This window comes from Panonychus citri, unplaced genomic scaffold, assembly GCF_014898815.1.
Source record: "Panonychus citri isolate SS breed McGregor unplaced genomic scaffold, ASM1489881v1 Contig00011, whole genome shotgun sequence".
Classification (NCBI taxonomy): domain Eukaryota; kingdom Metazoa; phylum Arthropoda; class Arachnida; order Trombidiformes; family Tetranychidae; genus Panonychus; species Panonychus citri.
The window spans coordinates 442,572-458,232 of record NW_026515416.1 but is presented as its reverse complement, the minus strand read 5'-3'; the positions used below and the strand labels follow the sequence as shown (position 1 = coordinate 458,232).

General features: G+C 31.0%; 3 protein-coding genes and 1 long non-coding RNA gene across 12 annotated transcripts in view; 3 read left to right on the top strand and 1 right to left on the bottom strand.

Moving 5' to 3' along the window:
* The window catches only part of LOC128390288 (uncharacterized), a 31,413-nt gene extending 28,200 nt beyond the window's left edge, over positions 1 to 3,213 (top strand). For 4 of the 8 annotated variants that reach the window (XR_008325597.1, XR_008325598.1, XR_008325599.1 and 1 more), the window contains one exon: positions 212 to 766. This is a non-coding gene — a long non-coding RNA (uncharacterized LOC128390288). Of the gene's footprint in view, positions 1 to 211; positions 767 to 1,979; positions 2,412 to 2,788 lie in introns of those variants that run through there. The other 4 variants (XR_008325592.1, XR_008325595.1, XR_008325594.1 and 1 more) reach the window with 4 other exon arrangements.
* Positions 3,214 to 6,240: 3,027 nt separating this feature from the next.
* LOC128391161 (origin recognition complex subunit 2-like) lies at positions 6,241 to 7,666 on the top strand. Its single transcript, XM_053351014.1, is given in 3 exon segments — positions 6,241 to 6,598; positions 6,601 to 6,831; positions 6,834 to 7,666. Coding segments are annotated over 3 exon segments (1,104 nt in total). The 5' UTR covers positions 6,241 to 6,465; the 3' UTR covers positions 7,574 to 7,666.
* Positions 7,667 to 7,770: 104 nt separating this feature from the next.
* LOC128391108 (paired amphipathic helix protein Sin3a-like) lies at positions 7,771 to 13,496 on the bottom strand. Of its 2 annotated transcripts, none has more exons than XM_053350957.1 (3): positions 9,286 to 13,496; positions 8,209 to 9,053; positions 7,771 to 8,115 (listed from the first exon to the last, which is right to left on the bottom strand). In XM_053350957.1, exons 1-3 carry the CDS (start codon positions 13,373 to 13,375, stop codon positions 7,861 to 7,863), a joined length of 5,190 nt encoding a protein of 1,729 aa, XP_053206932.1. In that variant the 5' UTR covers positions 13,376 to 13,496; the 3' UTR covers positions 7,771 to 7,860. The 2 variants fall into 2 exon arrangements, with proteins under 2 accessions (XP_053206932.1, XP_053206939.1); XM_053350964.1 differs by having other exon boundaries at positions 8,209 to 9,041.
* A 132-nt stretch (positions 13,497 to 13,628) lies between these two features.
* Positions 13,629 to 15,640, top strand: LOC128391134 (DNA primase small subunit-like). The gene is made up of 3 exons (XM_053350985.1): positions 13,629 to 13,786; positions 13,952 to 14,068; positions 14,192 to 15,640. Exons 2-3 carry the CDS (start codon positions 13,978 to 13,980, stop codon positions 15,337 to 15,339), a joined length of 1,239 nt encoding a protein of 412 aa, XP_053206960.1. The 5' UTR covers positions 13,629 to 13,786; positions 13,952 to 13,977; the 3' UTR covers positions 15,340 to 15,640.
* Positions 15,641 to 15,661: the final 21 nt, after the last annotated feature.

Below are 15,661 nucleotides of genomic sequence, written 5' to 3'. Positions count from 1 at the left end.
GTTTCTAATTTTTTTTTTCTTTTCTCTTCTTCTATATAATATGTTTGTTTAATATGCATTATTATTTATGTATTAAAATGGCCTTAAGGCTGTTAACACTCTTGGTGTCTTCTTAAGACGCTTCTCGTATCGTTTGTCCCTCTCCCCTTGATTGTTGGGTTATTTAAGCTTTTCTAATAATCTCTTTTTCTTTTTTTCTCTCTCTCTTTAGCTTAATCTTTTTGATCCATTTATTGGTGTGATCGCCATCTCAATATATTAGGATGATGATGATGACGCTCTGATTCTTAGTATCTTATATCAACATTGTTCCATTGATGTCAAATGTTCTTCAGCTATTTTTCTTCACTCATCACTGATTTGATTATCTATCTACCAATTAAGGTTTTACCCTCTTCTCTCTCTCTCTCTATCTCTTACTCTGTGTGTCGATTTGTTTCCCTTCTCAATGTTGTTTACACTTTTTGTTTTCCTTATCTTATGGCTCCTTTTGTGTTTAATAGTTGTTATTAATTCGCCTTCTAGGTAAATTGACATCATTAACCATTATTATTATTATTATCTTGATTATCATCTCCATCACTAAATTGCCGTTGTGTTGTTTAAGCATCATCATCAACAGAATCATCATTATCTTTATCATCAGAATCATCTCCTTCTCATCATCAGTGTCAACCTTTTAAGCTTTATCAATGTTAATTGTTTGAAATCGATAATATTAATAGTGAAAATGTTTAGTAAATTAATACATCATTTGCAATTCTTATTATTATTACAGACACATTTTCATTGAATTTTAACTGTTGCAACAAATTTTTAGGTTAATTTGATAAAATTGTAAAAACACCAAACAAATTAATCTCTAATAACCCAAGCAATTAGTTGTAACTTAGTGGTTAGTTAAAGGTTAAATTGTAATTATATTACAAATTAATCTTGCTTTCTCTCTCTCTTTTATAATCATCATTAACTTATTGTCCTCAAAAATCAGAGGGTTTAATTAATGGTTACACTTAGAAAACAACAAGTAACAGAAACAATTCACTTGATAATCATTATTATTCATAACCAGAATCGAGAATCAGTTGATTATCATCTTAATTCAGTTTAATTTATGTTAAAATGTGTGACCAGGATATAAATTAATATGATGAGCTCAATGATATAATTGTGATTATAATTTTCTCTCTTGATTAAGGTTAAATTATAGTTTTAATTATGTTTCTCTTTCAAAATCAATTAATGATTAATTTTTCCTCTCTCTCTCTCTCTCTCTCTCTCTCTCTCTCTCTCTCTCTCTCTCTGATTAAGATTAGTTTTCAATTACTTTTTAATTTTACTAAACAAAGTCACTCTAAGTGTCAAATGAATAGTTAAATATGAAAGAAATCAAATGTAATAACATTTAATTACCAAATTAAATGATTATAAATATGATTACTTACTATTTAATTTCATTTTTTTTTCTCAATTTTGATGATGATTATCAATAACATTTAGGTTTGTGTATTTGATTGGAGTGGCTTTTTTATTAATAGGTTTTAAAATGCTCACATCAATCACATTAAATGATGATGATTATGATGATTTTAATCAGATAATAATCGTAATCAAAATATACATAATATGCTCAAGGAAGATGATATGAAATTTGTATTGAAAAAATGAAGAAAAATTGAAAATTTTCTTCAACAAGTAAATTCAATACCTGGATATTTGTTTCCATTGAGACAAAAAGCAAAAAAATAATAATAATCAACAAGAGAAAAAGTTAAATACCATTAACTTGATCTTGATGATGATTAAATATGTTGATATGTTATTAAATATATTATACAAGTAGAATCAAATTGTTGATAGTTAATCCAATTAACTTTTTAACTTGTTAAATCAAAAGGAGGTTTGTCAAGGTTAAAATTGGTTGAAAATTTCATATTATCAATAAATATCTAACTTATTCTTGTCTTTTCCATATTCAGATAAAAAACACCATTGGAATCCTCAGTTGGATATCTCATCATCATCTTCACCTTTATCTTCATCATCATCTCTCTGGATACTTATACAATCACAGGAATACCTAAAGTCGTGCTAGGTGATTGTTGTTTAATCAACTCTCGTCATCATTTTCATTCTCACCATGATACTTATCCATCCATCTCAATAGTGTAACGAGTAACACATTCAGAGACTCACCCATTACCATTAAATCACCAGTAACATCTCATCCTCATCCTCATCCTCATCCTCATCATCTTTATAATCAATGGAAACAACAAACTCTTTTAACTTTTTTTCCATCCATTCTCATCATTCTTTCACTTCTCTCTCTCTATCTTTCTATGTATTATTATCATTTTTTTGTTCATCATCATCACAATATTTATGGTGATCATGATTGAGTGTACTCTGTATGTATATGCAGTTTCTTGGTTGTGTTGATTATTATCAGAAATATATACTGATGATCAGTATTACACAATCAAGAAAAGCAGTAACGATGATAATACAATGATAATCATATAACAATAACTCTGCCAGAGTTGTTGTTGTTGATGATGATGAAGATAATAATGATAATATTACACCAAGAAACATACACAATGAATGAATTGAATGATAACAAATGAATAAAAATGTTTCTTTCCTGATCTTATTGCTTTTCATGATATCTACTCAATGATATCATGAAGAGAAAGATCTGAACAGATAACTTTCTGATTCTTTCATGTGTTTGACAATCGTTTCTAATACTTTATTATTTATCTTTCTTTATATTTTGATTTAGGTTTTTGTTGCTGTTGTTACTGACTTTTAATCATTTACCATCTCATTGGATCATCATCAAGACTTAATCATTATCATAATCATGTTGCTGATCATCTTCATGGAAGTAGAGAAAAGTCAACAAAGACAAATTTAAATGGGTTGGATGATAAAATTGGCTGATAGTTGAGGAAAATATTAAAAAAAAAGAAGCTCGGAAAAGATGAAGAAAATAAAAGGAACACCTTTTTTAATGGAAATGCCCTGGGGCAAATCTAATAAAGAGTATAATTAGACTTATGCATCTTTCTCATCATCTGTTATCTTCCCTTCTCATCTTGACGCTGATGGTGCTTGACATGGACCTGAAAAGAGACAAAAAAATCACGATCTCTTGTGAAGATAAACGCATTTTCTGTTAAATCTTATCATCTTTATTTCTCTTCTCATCTCTCTTTTGTCATCTTCTTGCAATTTTTGCTAATATTTATTTTCTCCATCATCATCTTCACCTTTTCAAGGTACATTCAACAATTAACTTACAATTGTTAAAATCTATTCAAATTAATGGATAAAGTTAATGATAAACAAAAAAAAAAGGATTCACCTTGAAAGGAATTGAGATTGAACCAGGAAATATCACCAATCAAATTGTTCATGATAATTGTTATCATGTTAATCCTTTTTTTCTGACACTATGATGACTTTTAATTGTTAAAATATTTTATTTGTTAATCAATTGTTAATCGTTATTCAATTTGCTTCCGATTCCTTATTATCAAGCAAATTAATGATGATCATTAGTATTATTATCATTTGAATGGCTGTCAAAGGATAAATTAGTTTCTCCTTTTTAGTTTTAAATGATTTTACAATTTAAATTGATCATCATTTTAATTAAAACTAAATCAAGTTTTCCCTGGTAATCACAATCAATAATACAATTAATTACATTGATATTGATGATTGTTATTATTTAGGAAACATTGAAATGCTCAATGTATCAAAAAGCTTTAAGGTAAATTGTTTATTCATTTATTATTTTAATTATTTGATTTACAATTTGAATAAGATTTACTAATCATGTTTCAAATTAAACTAAATTAAATCATATTATCTTTGAAATGTTAATTACAATGAACCAAATTAAAACTTTTCTCATTCCTCTTTTTGTTTTCAATTGATATTCGGCAACAATTAACCTAATCACTTGTTTCTCATTTAATCAATTCTCTGAGAAATTAATTTTTATCTGAATTAGTTAATTGTAATTCTGTTTGTGTAATCACAATTAAACTCTAAATTATTTATGTATTGATGTTTATTATCATTTCACAATTAACCCACAATTTGATCCGATTGATCCAAACTCTCATCAACTAATTAATTAAATACCCGTAAGGTTATTTAATTAATTTTTCCGCTATCATTTAAATTACTAATCATAATTTTTAATCTAATTGTTGTTGTTGTTGTTAATCATTTTGATGAAAATCTTATTACTGTTATTGTTTTGATTAGCTGATTAACTTGTATAAACAATTTAATTGTCCATATGAACAATAATTAACATGTTTTCATTTCTTTACCCAGACAATTAAATCTAATCACAATTAGATTCATTTGATTATCATAAGCTCAGAAATTAACTATTATCAATCATTATGAAATATGATCTGACAATTAACTTGGATAAACACAATAGGAAACAATAATTAAACAATTAACCCTTTGTGTTTTCATTAGATGATAAAATTTGATTTGATTGTTACAATATTAATGCTTAGTTAATTAACTAATCATCATGCAATTATTTTCATTCAATTTGATGATTAACTGATCATTTCATTTGCAAGAAAACACATCGACTTTTTGATTACTATCAAAGTTAATTGTTCAATTAAATTGTGTTTTTTTTGCGCTCTCTCATCTGATTGTAAACAATCAAATCAATTTCCATTGATTATTTACAATTTAATAATATAAATTGTCTTATATTGTTATCATCAAGATCAAATTGTGATTGTGATTCAGTTGATTTAAGACTTTGACATTATTGTTATTTTATATTATTTACCCAATGGTAACTTCATCACCATCATCAACTGATTACTTTTGATTGTTGATTGTTCAACTGTCCTTAAATCACCAAGCTTTTAACTTAATGAACCAACAATTTGTTAATAGTTAAACTGGTTAACCATTAATAGTTACATAACAATCAAGACAATTGAAAATCACAAAGACAAATAATAAAAGTTTTCTGACCAACTGATTTTTTGTTTATTATATTTTCATGTAAATTGTTGATTGTTGATCATTTATATTGCTTTTGTTGACAATTAACTGATCAACAAAATGTTAATCTTTCAAATTAATCTAATCCGATGATCATTATTTAGTTAACTTTACATTGAGAATACATTTTTATTCAAATATTAATATTTTTCTTGTTATTTTATCTTTGATTTTTATTACTTTCCACAACAATTAGCTAATTGTTACAATGGTTTATTTATTTTTCTTCAATGTTTTATCATCAGTAATCAAATAAATGACAATTATTTTGATGAAACTTTGATTGTTTGATTGTTAGGGTTATAAATAGTTTCACTTGACCAAAGTAAATTGTTTCAAGTGGTCAGTTTAATGTTACCTCTTTATTATTGATTGTTTTTCAAGTTTTTTTTGACCAAATAAATTGTTGATCAATCATGATTACTTGATTGTTGTTTTACAAATTGATTGGAGAAAAATTTATTCGATTGTTATTAAATTGTTGTTATTTTTATATTAAATCATCGACTAGATCACTTGATGACCTGAGGATAAACTGAACAATATTGTAACTCGGAAATCGATTAATTTTTTATATTATTGACCAACTCAATAGACTTTATTATTTATTGGTCAAACTTTCAATCATTTTGAGTAACAATTAATTGATTACAAAGATGAAATTGTTTTTTTCCTTTTAATCATTGGACAAAAAGCAACATTTACAATCAACAACAAGACGACAATTTAATGTTCTCACCAGAAATACGATAATAAACTTATGGATTTATTATTCCTCGTTAAATTGGATTAAATTAATTGTTTATGATTAAATTGTCCTCCTTTTTAATCGTAACAATTTACTAAAAGTAAATTAAAGTTCAATTGATTAACTTGTTAGATTTTTCAATCGATCGTATTTACTTGCCTCTTTAGCTTATAGCAATTGTTTATTACTCTGTTGATTGACATTTATAGTTGATTGTGTTCGTAATTTATTTGATTGTTTACATTTGATTATAATTTTCTTAATTCTCCCAAAAGTTAATTTGATTTTCAAATTTTCGTGAAAAATAATTCGTGAAACATGTGTCGCCATCTCTCGGGAATTTCGGTAACTTTTTGCTCTTTGCCGCCATTTTTGTTTCTTTGTTTTGGTTTGATGATCAATCGGTTTAATTTTTTTTTCTGTTAATTAATCTGCGTTTTAATTGTTTAACGACCAATTGTTTTCTTTTTCTTTTTCTTTTTCTTTTTTTATTTGAAGGAATTGCCGTTGAAGAAGATGAAGAGTAATTGGAGGAAATAAAAGGAATAATTAAAACTCTGGTAACAGTAAATTCTTGTGACTTTTGTTGACAATAGAAATTTTTTCTTCTTTTTGATTCTTTGTTTGTGTTTTGTGATTTGGTTAATTGGGTGATGGATTTTAAAAATTATTTCCTTGATAATTCAACGCGTCAATCTAAATATGAGGACACTTTGCCTGATCTAGGAATCGAGGAGAACCAGGTGATACCTCATGAAAATCATTCCAGGAGAAAAAGATTCTTGCTGATGAATCGAAAAATTTTTTCACCAAACTGTTCACCATGTTAACCAAAGGTTATAATGTTGTAGTTTATGGTGTTGGATGTAAACGACCACTTTTGGAACAATTTAGAATCGAAAAGCTGGACAAATTTACCACTATCGTTGTCTATGGTTACAAAGATAATGGACAGCGACAAATTTTGACCGCATTTCAAGAAGCCCTGGACTGTAACAAACAAGACGAAGAATCAATTTTAACAAAATCTCTAAATCCAAGAGACCAATTTTCCTGATGATCCATTCAATTGACCGACTTTTCTTACGAAGTGAAAGGATCAAAGGTCTAATCAATCGTATTTTAGTCTCACCCATAAAAAATGTTCATCTCTTAGCCTCTGTTGACCATATCAACTCATCTCTCCTTTGGACCTGCCGAGAAGTTGATTTATTAAACTTATATTGGATTAACTTTCCAACCTTTGACGATTATTCATCTGAGAAAATCTTTGCCCAACTAAGTACAAGCCGATCATCTGGTTCAGCCAAACAACGATCAGCGACAGCAACACTGATGGCGGTGTCCAATGTTTTCGACAATTTACCAACCAATTCCCAGAATATTTTCCTTCAGATTTTAAACTTTTACCAAGATCATTTTGCGGCCAATCAGTTGGATCAACAATCAAAATCAACTGGACGTCGGAACAATAAAGCCCATGAAACCGATGAAAGTGAAACCGATGAAGACGATGAAAATGACGGACGAAAAGGCCAAAAATCGAGTAAAGGTTTTGAAGGTTATCCATTCACAAAACTTTACCTTGATTGTTTGGAAGCCTTTTATGTCAATTCGGAGGCCACTTTGAAAGCCCAATTAGTTGAATTCATTGATCACAAGTTAATTCGTTCCCGATCAGGAAGCGATGGCTCCGAGTTCATCGAATTGTTAATTCAGCCCAAATTAATACCCAAGTTACTACAAGAATTATCTCGTTAAAAGCAATCAAAGACGAAGTCTAATTGTAATTAGACACATTTTTTAAAATCTTTTTAATTATTATCATTAATAAATGACCATTTCAACTGAAAATAGATCAATTTTCTAATCATAATCTTACCGGTAACAATTTAAACGGGAAAAAAATGAACGCGACCATGATGATGGTTTGAAATGAGTATTAAATTTCAAAAGAATTGAAAAATGATCCTCACAATTAATAAGGAATCGTAATTTAATAATATTTAAAGATAAATGTGACAGAAGAAATAAAAATTCAGAACAATTTAGTCGATCAACTGTTTCTGCTTGCTTAAATCACAATCAGGTATAACCTTTTTTTCATTGGTAATTAAAATCTCTTTAGGAGTCTCTTTGATTTCTTCAATTGATTTCATAGTTACATCTTCATTTTCATCATTAAGACCCATTAACCATTCCTCGCATTCATCACGTTGTTCATTGGTTACTGATTTTTCCAACCAATTTTGATGGAACTGGTCAAACTTGAGATGAAGTCTTCTTGAAATATTTTTATGGTTCTAAAAGGATACAAGAGAAACAAAATTAATTAAACGAAAAAATCAATAAACTAATAGATTAATTATTTTAACAATATGATGATGATTTCTTACCTTTCTTGCTCTTGTTAAAGCATTTCTTTTATACAGGTAACTCTCACTTTGTACAACAAAAACCATTTTAAACGAGTTTACATTAAATTTACATTGAGTATCATCGACAGCTTGAAGTGAATTATTTGTTTCTCCTGCTTCGTCTTTTGTACCTCCGTCGTCATCACCACCACCTCCACTTGCCGTTCTACTGTTGCTTCGTCCTCCAGTTGGTGAACTTGACAAAGGTATTACTCCTAATTCAGCGGCGGCTCTTTCCTCCTTTTCCTTGCTTTCTTTGTACCTCCAAATTCGGAGGTTTCTGGGCAGAAAAACCGGCTTCCGTGATAACTTTTCTTTCAGCTCGTCGCTGATATCATTTTCAACTTCTTTTACATACTTTTCAACATATTCGGACCATTTTTCCACTTCCCCTCCATCTTCACTTTCAACTGAATCAGGACAAATCAGTTCAATGGTCACTTTACCCTCTCCCTTGTAGACAATTATTTTGAAACAATTTTCTTCAGCTAATAGTTGCTCAGCCTTCTTTTGATAAGCCGCTTCAAAATTTGCTCTTAAATGGTGGGTTGAACATGGACCTCCAGTGGCGTTATTTTTACTCTCCTCAATGAACATTTCGTTACAAGTGATACAAGTTTCATCACCTACAATATGTTGCAATTGACGAACAATATTTTGAACAACTTTATCCAAAGTAAATGCAATGTAAGCATGAATACCAAACATTTCTCTTAGTTGATCCTCGAATTGATTAAAGTCCAGGTTACCATCCAAAACTTGTTTAACCATATCAATTAACGCAAGAAAATATTCCTCCACCTCGTAATCATCTTTAAGAAAAACTAATGAATGATAATCATTTCCGAACAAAATAAAAACATAACAAAAGCAAAGAAAACAATCAACACTTTTTTCATTTTCTCTCCCGCGCAAAGTTCACAATAGACGAAATTCAATCAATTTTTAGCTGATTGAAATGATATTAACCTGACTGAGTTTTTCTCATTAAAACGCTAAATTTTGATTACTTTGTTTTCTTTGCTTTTGGCTTGTACTCTTCTCGTAAATACTTACTTTTTGGCTTTAATCTGAGAGCTGCAGCAGTTGATTCTTTTCTCAATGTTTTCTCTTTTTCCTCTTCAGCGATAAGTATCATGGTTCTATCGTGCATTTGAGCCAAACGGTCACACAGAATATAGTGAAGTCGGAAAAACAAGTACCAATAATTATTGACGAAAAACAGTGAATAATTATCATCACAGTCTTTGTTTAACATTGGATTAACATTTTTAGATTGACCACTGGGATTACCATTAACACAAGATTGACCATTGTTATTGTTAGTCGTTGTAGCTGTTAGTGTGTTTGTTGTTGTCATCGTTGTGGTTGCTGTTGTTGTAGCTGTTATTGGAGCTGTCGTTGTTATTGTTGTTATTGTTGTTTCTGATGTTGCTGATGATGATATTGATGTTGTTGTTGTGGATGGTAATGATGATGAGATTGGCGGAACATTATTATTGAAATTATTTTCGGTGTCACTTTTGGTTTTATTATTTTCATTGGTACCATTACCATTATCATCGTTATTATTATTACCATTGTTATCCTTTGTGTTGGTAAAATTTACAGGTATACAAATAACCGAGTTGTTGGTATTGTCTTTATTTGTTGAACGATTATTATTATCACTGTAAGTGTCCATCCTTTTATCAATCTCAAAGTCTTCAAGTTCATCGTCACTTAGGTCACCTCGTTGAGTGGCAAACATATCAGGGATAAAGTGTTTCAATAATTGTTTTATCTTTTGTTTATCCTCTTTATGAATTGAGGTTTGTCTTTTTACATGATGGATAATCAAATTACATGCCTCCTCTATCATGGATTTATTTTTATATGTTAATGTCATATGAGGTCCAGTTGTTAAATTTTGACCATTAACATTATTGTTATTACTTGATGAATTGTTTCCGGTTCCAGATGAAGCCATGTTTTCCTCATTTTGTTCATGTCTCTCCTCGTAAAAAGTTTCAATCTCATTAATTAGACTTTTTGACCTTATATATTTAATATCATTCTGCTTAAATGATATACCTTGATGATCCAATGATTTAAGGTAATATTTTTCACACTGTTCACGCCAAATTTTGTTAAATTGTTTCTGTGCATCTTTCCATTCCTCTTCTTTTGTTTTTAATCGTTTCAATACCAATGGAACGGCAACAACTGGATTCTTTTTCAATCCGTCAATTATTTCATTCGATTTATCTCCATAGATTCGTCTGATGGAACGCTGATGAATAATAGCCGATGTACCGCCGAGACATTCGTCAAGTTTAAATTTTGCTCTCTCCTCAGGACCCATTCGAGATAATCTTTTCTGAACAGCTTCCAATACTCGGATTGTTGATAAATTGGTTTCGATGATAACATCCAATTCAAATCGTTCGTCTTCACATCGATAAATAAACTCCTCGTATTGGGTTTTCTTGGAGGTGACAAAAGTTGAATCTTCCGACCAAGAAGGGAAAGAGACCCAGGTATCATTTAGAACTTCTTTAAAAAGTGCAGTTCGACCAGAACATTCGGGTTGTACATAATTCTTGGGTAGAGCTCTGTAAGATGCACCATACCTTTTACAGGTCGCATAATTAATTTCTGCACCTGAACCTTCGTTCATTCTTTCACGATCTCGCTCTCGAATACCAACAACCCGTTGGGGTAAACCTTCCATGAACATGTTATTATTGTTAGCTGAAGATAGTGAAAAATTGTAATAACTGTTGGAAGTTGTATTACCATCTTTGTAGCCGAGAAAATCTTTGAAAAATTTCAATAGTTCGGGAAATTTACCCAAAAAAGGAGTAACCAGAAGTACCAGTTCATTACGTGAGACAATCTCATGATTATAAAGAAATAAACATCGTAGAAAATTTTCATAAACCTCTTGACTTCGAAGTGCTTTACGAACCTTATCGAAAAACGCATACTCATTCAGGCTACCATATTTACCAGCTTCGGCAAGACTAACATCCCGTAATGAGGTCATTTTAGGTTTATTTGGTGAGGTTTGAATGCTAATTATCTGTTTACGCATTTGGTTTCCCATTGGTGAATTAATATTAGAACCAAGAAAAGTACCAACTGGTCTGGCCAATGGTTTTTTAACAATAGCACCATGATCATTGGCAGCAGCCCGATGAGCAGCAGCTAAATTGTCCACATGATGAGCCGCAGAAATGGCTGTAGAAATGGCTGAACCAGCTGATGATCCATGGTGTATATTTGAATTAACATTCTGGGAGACACCAGAGAAAACTGAATTAGATGAACTCACAGCAGCAGCATTGGCATCCGGTAAGAATTGACCAAATTCTTGGAGTAAATCTTCTTGATTTTGAAAAAGTTTCGCAACCTGTGCATAGACTTGACTTTCATTAAGTGGCTTTGAATCGGGTTTAATTCCCTCCTTTAAACATTTCTGCTCCTTTTGATAAGCATGAAGTATCTCAAGAAATTGTTTATAAACCTCTGGTTGACCCTGGAAACGATTTTTGATCTTATTCACATAATTAATGGCATGATTAAACTCAACAGGCTGAGCACTGGTTGAATTATTATCACCACCCGGACCAAGAGCACTGGTAACATTTAAATTTGATCCTTCGATGCCACTACTACTTGTACCACCACCACCTCCTGTATTACCTGGACCTGGTCCAGTACCAAGAGAGCCAATAATACCTGGTGAAGGTGATATATTAACTGGTATCGGTATTGTTTGTATGTTAGAGGTTAAATTTGAATCAATTGAAGAACCGGACAATTGGGGTGTCACTGTTGTTGAACCATGGGTAATGTTGGTATGGTGAGGATCAGTCGAGGAAACAGATCTTATTGATGTAGAGGTATTTTGATTGTGTAAATAGGTTTGTTGGGTTGATGGTGATGAAGAGAAAATTGTTTTACCAATTTGACCTGGTAAAGCATTGGCTGTGGTCAAATGGACTCCAGTATGATGTGGTGTTGAATGGACTGTACCTTGAGATGGTGTAGACGAGGGAAGGGCCAACATTTGTTGTGTACTGGTAACTGAGTTGGCAGTTGAATTATGGATGATTAGAATGCTTGTGCTAGATGGCATACTAACATTAACCTGATCATTTGATTGCATCTCAATTTTATAACCAGGCGGTAAAAAGGTGTTGAAACCAACAATCAATTCTGGATGACCTCTAAATAGATTGGAAACCCGTTGAATTACTCCAGGAGTATCGATACTTTGTGATTTAAATTCTTTCATTATATCCAAGAAATCATTATATACTTGAGGTTGATTATTGAATTTAAATTTAACTTGATCCAAATAGGATAAAGCATCTTCCACTTTTAACCTTTGAAATTGTTGCTGTTGTTGGGGTGTTTGGTGGGTCGTTGCTGGTGTAACAGTTGTTGTTGTTCCTCCTCCACTTAAAACACTATTTGAATTACCAGTTCCAACACAAACAACACCACTACTATTACTAATGGTAGTATTACCACTGGAGCTACTATTACTACTTCCACCACCACCACCAACAATCGTATTACCAACAATTGTTGGTGTTACAGTGGTAACTCCTGTACCAGTAATAGTCATACCAGTTGCCACAGCACTGGCAACACCAACAGTCTGTGGATTAGGTGTAATAGATGTACTGGTATGATGTGGTTGAGATGTAGATGAAGAAATATGTACTTGATGTCCATGAGTTGGAGCAGGATGAACAGTTAATGTTGTCTTTATTGTCTGTTCTTGAATAATATTACCAATATTAGATGAAGATGCTGCTGCTGCTGCTGCTGCTGATACTACTGCTACTGATGATGATGAAGATGATGATGATGATCTTAAAGATGTTGCTGTAAGATCAGCTGTATTAACAGTTAATGATTGACCACTATTTCCTGCAGGTATGGCTTGAATGTGTAATGAACCAGTATTACGATTAGGAGCAGTTAAAACAGTTGTTGTATGTGAACCAATACCAGAAGAATCAGCTAATTGACCCGACAATGAAGCTTGTACTGGCGCTTGTATTTGACCAGGTATGGGTCCTTGAAGAAGATTCGGATTTTGTATTGGATTAGCAATCCAAGATCCAATTGAAGGTCGATTTGTATTCATCCTCCACACTAAACTTGTAATAAATAATAAAATCACCAGATTAATAAATTTAAATAATTATTTTCAACAAAAATGACACAAACATATCAGATTGAATGCTTTTGTTAACATTTGAAGATGAAGAAAAAAATGGCTGCCATCTATCAGCATCTATGGCAGCTCGTTCGAATCTTCTTTTTAAACTCTAGATGGCGACACTTTTTTTTCTTCTATTTAACTGATCACCATGGAAACGAAAACAATTCATTCAATTACTTTTGGCGGTAAAAAGCATAAAGATAATTTTCTTGTCTCATTGAGTGAATTTACATTTTTCCTTTTTTTTTAATTGTTTTTCATCAATTCTCTTTGTTGCATTTTAATTCCTTCAATTGTTGATAATTTTAAGCGTTTATTTGGTTAACTGTTAAGGTGAGTTTAATATTTTTTGGTTATAATTATCATGAAATGTTTATGTGAATTTTTCATGTTGATGTTTTTGTCAATCAATTTTCCAACCTTTGATTGGGGTTTTCTTTTTTGGTTTTAATTAATTTCATTTTTTTTTGTTCTTGTTGTTTCTCTGTTTGATTTTAGATTGATTGAGACATTTTGTATTCATAATGGGTGATTCAGATGGCTTGGAAATGTTACCTTTGTATTATCAATTACTTTTTCCTTCTAAACTTTTCTGTAAATGGTTATCCTATGGAAGTGAGTTCTTACTTTTTTTCTTTGTTGTTTCTCTATAGATTTGATTTGATTGTGGTGAGAAAATAATTAGACTTTTTCTTTGTTTTATTTCTTCCTTTTTTTTTTGTTCGCCTATATTTTTAGATGATGAAAGTTTCCTTAATAGAAGAGAATTTTCTTTTACCTTACCTGGTGATATCTATTTACGTTATCAAAGTTTTAAAAATTCAGAGGAATTACTGAAAGGACTTGCAACCAAACTTCCTATTAAAATCGATATTGGTGCTGTTTTTGATAAAGTACCAAAAGATAATCGTAAAACATTGGAATCTCTTATTCCACAGGAAAGGGAATTAATTTTCGATATTGATATGAACGATTATGATGATATTCGTACCTGTTGTAAAGGCGCAGTAATTTGTAAAATGTGCTGGAGATTCATTGTTATTGCTGCTAAGATTTTAGATCGAGCCTTGAGAGAAGATTTTGATTTTAAAAATATTCTTTGGGTCTATTCTGGTCGTCGTGGTATTCATGGTTGGGTCTGTGATGCTCGAGCTCGTAAATTATCACAAGATGCAAGATCTGCCATAGTTGATTATTTATCTCTAGTTGAAGGTGGTGAATATAAAAGTAAACGAGTTACCCTTCCAGCCAACAAAAATCTTCATCCAAGTGTTAAAAAATCATTGGACTTGATTAAGAGTGAATTTGTTGATTTCATGATTAAAGATCAAAAATTATTCGACACAACGGAAAGTGCATCAAAGGTGATCGATCTATGTCTTGATAGCGAATTAAAGTTGGCCTTGAGAAGTAAAGTTCTAAAATCATTTCGTACTGGTATCGATCGTTGGGAAGTTTTCGAGAAAACCGTTGAACTTTTTGTTCAGGAAAAAAATTACACCCGAACTCATGCAAGATACTATTTAGATGAAATTAAATTACAAATGTGTTATCCTCGTTTAGATGTAAACGTTTCCCGAGGAATGAACCATTTAATCAAATCTCCGTTCTGTGTTCACCCTAAAACCCATCGAGTTTGTGTTCCCGTTGAAATGGATAAGATTGAAAAATTTGATCCATTTACCGTTCCAACGATTGATCAACTTTGCTCCGAAATTGATGCTCATGATGCCGCTAATCCAGAGAAAACCAATATCGATGTTTATGATAAGACAAGTTTGAAAGAATTAATGAAATTTTTCCGTTTATTTGTGTCCAAGTGCGAAAGAGACGAAGCGATCGCCAGAGCAGCCGAAGCTCGAGCCACCGAATCACTTGATTGTTAATCACCCAACCAAACCAATCGAATCAATCATATCTTATGGAGAAGAGAAAAAAAATCAATAGTCACAATCAATAATCAATCTTGAAAAAAAAGTCAATCATTTCTATTACATGAGCAACGATGGTTAAATCTAAATTCTGTCCACAAGTAATTAACACAATTAATCAACACCTTTAATTACAATGGAAATTTTCAAACTTGATTGATATAATTTCTCATGTCTTTCTTATTAATACAATTTGTCCTACAACAAACAATGATATTGATCTATTTTTGATTAAAAATACAAATTGATTTTACCATCTCTTTCTAATGATATTTTC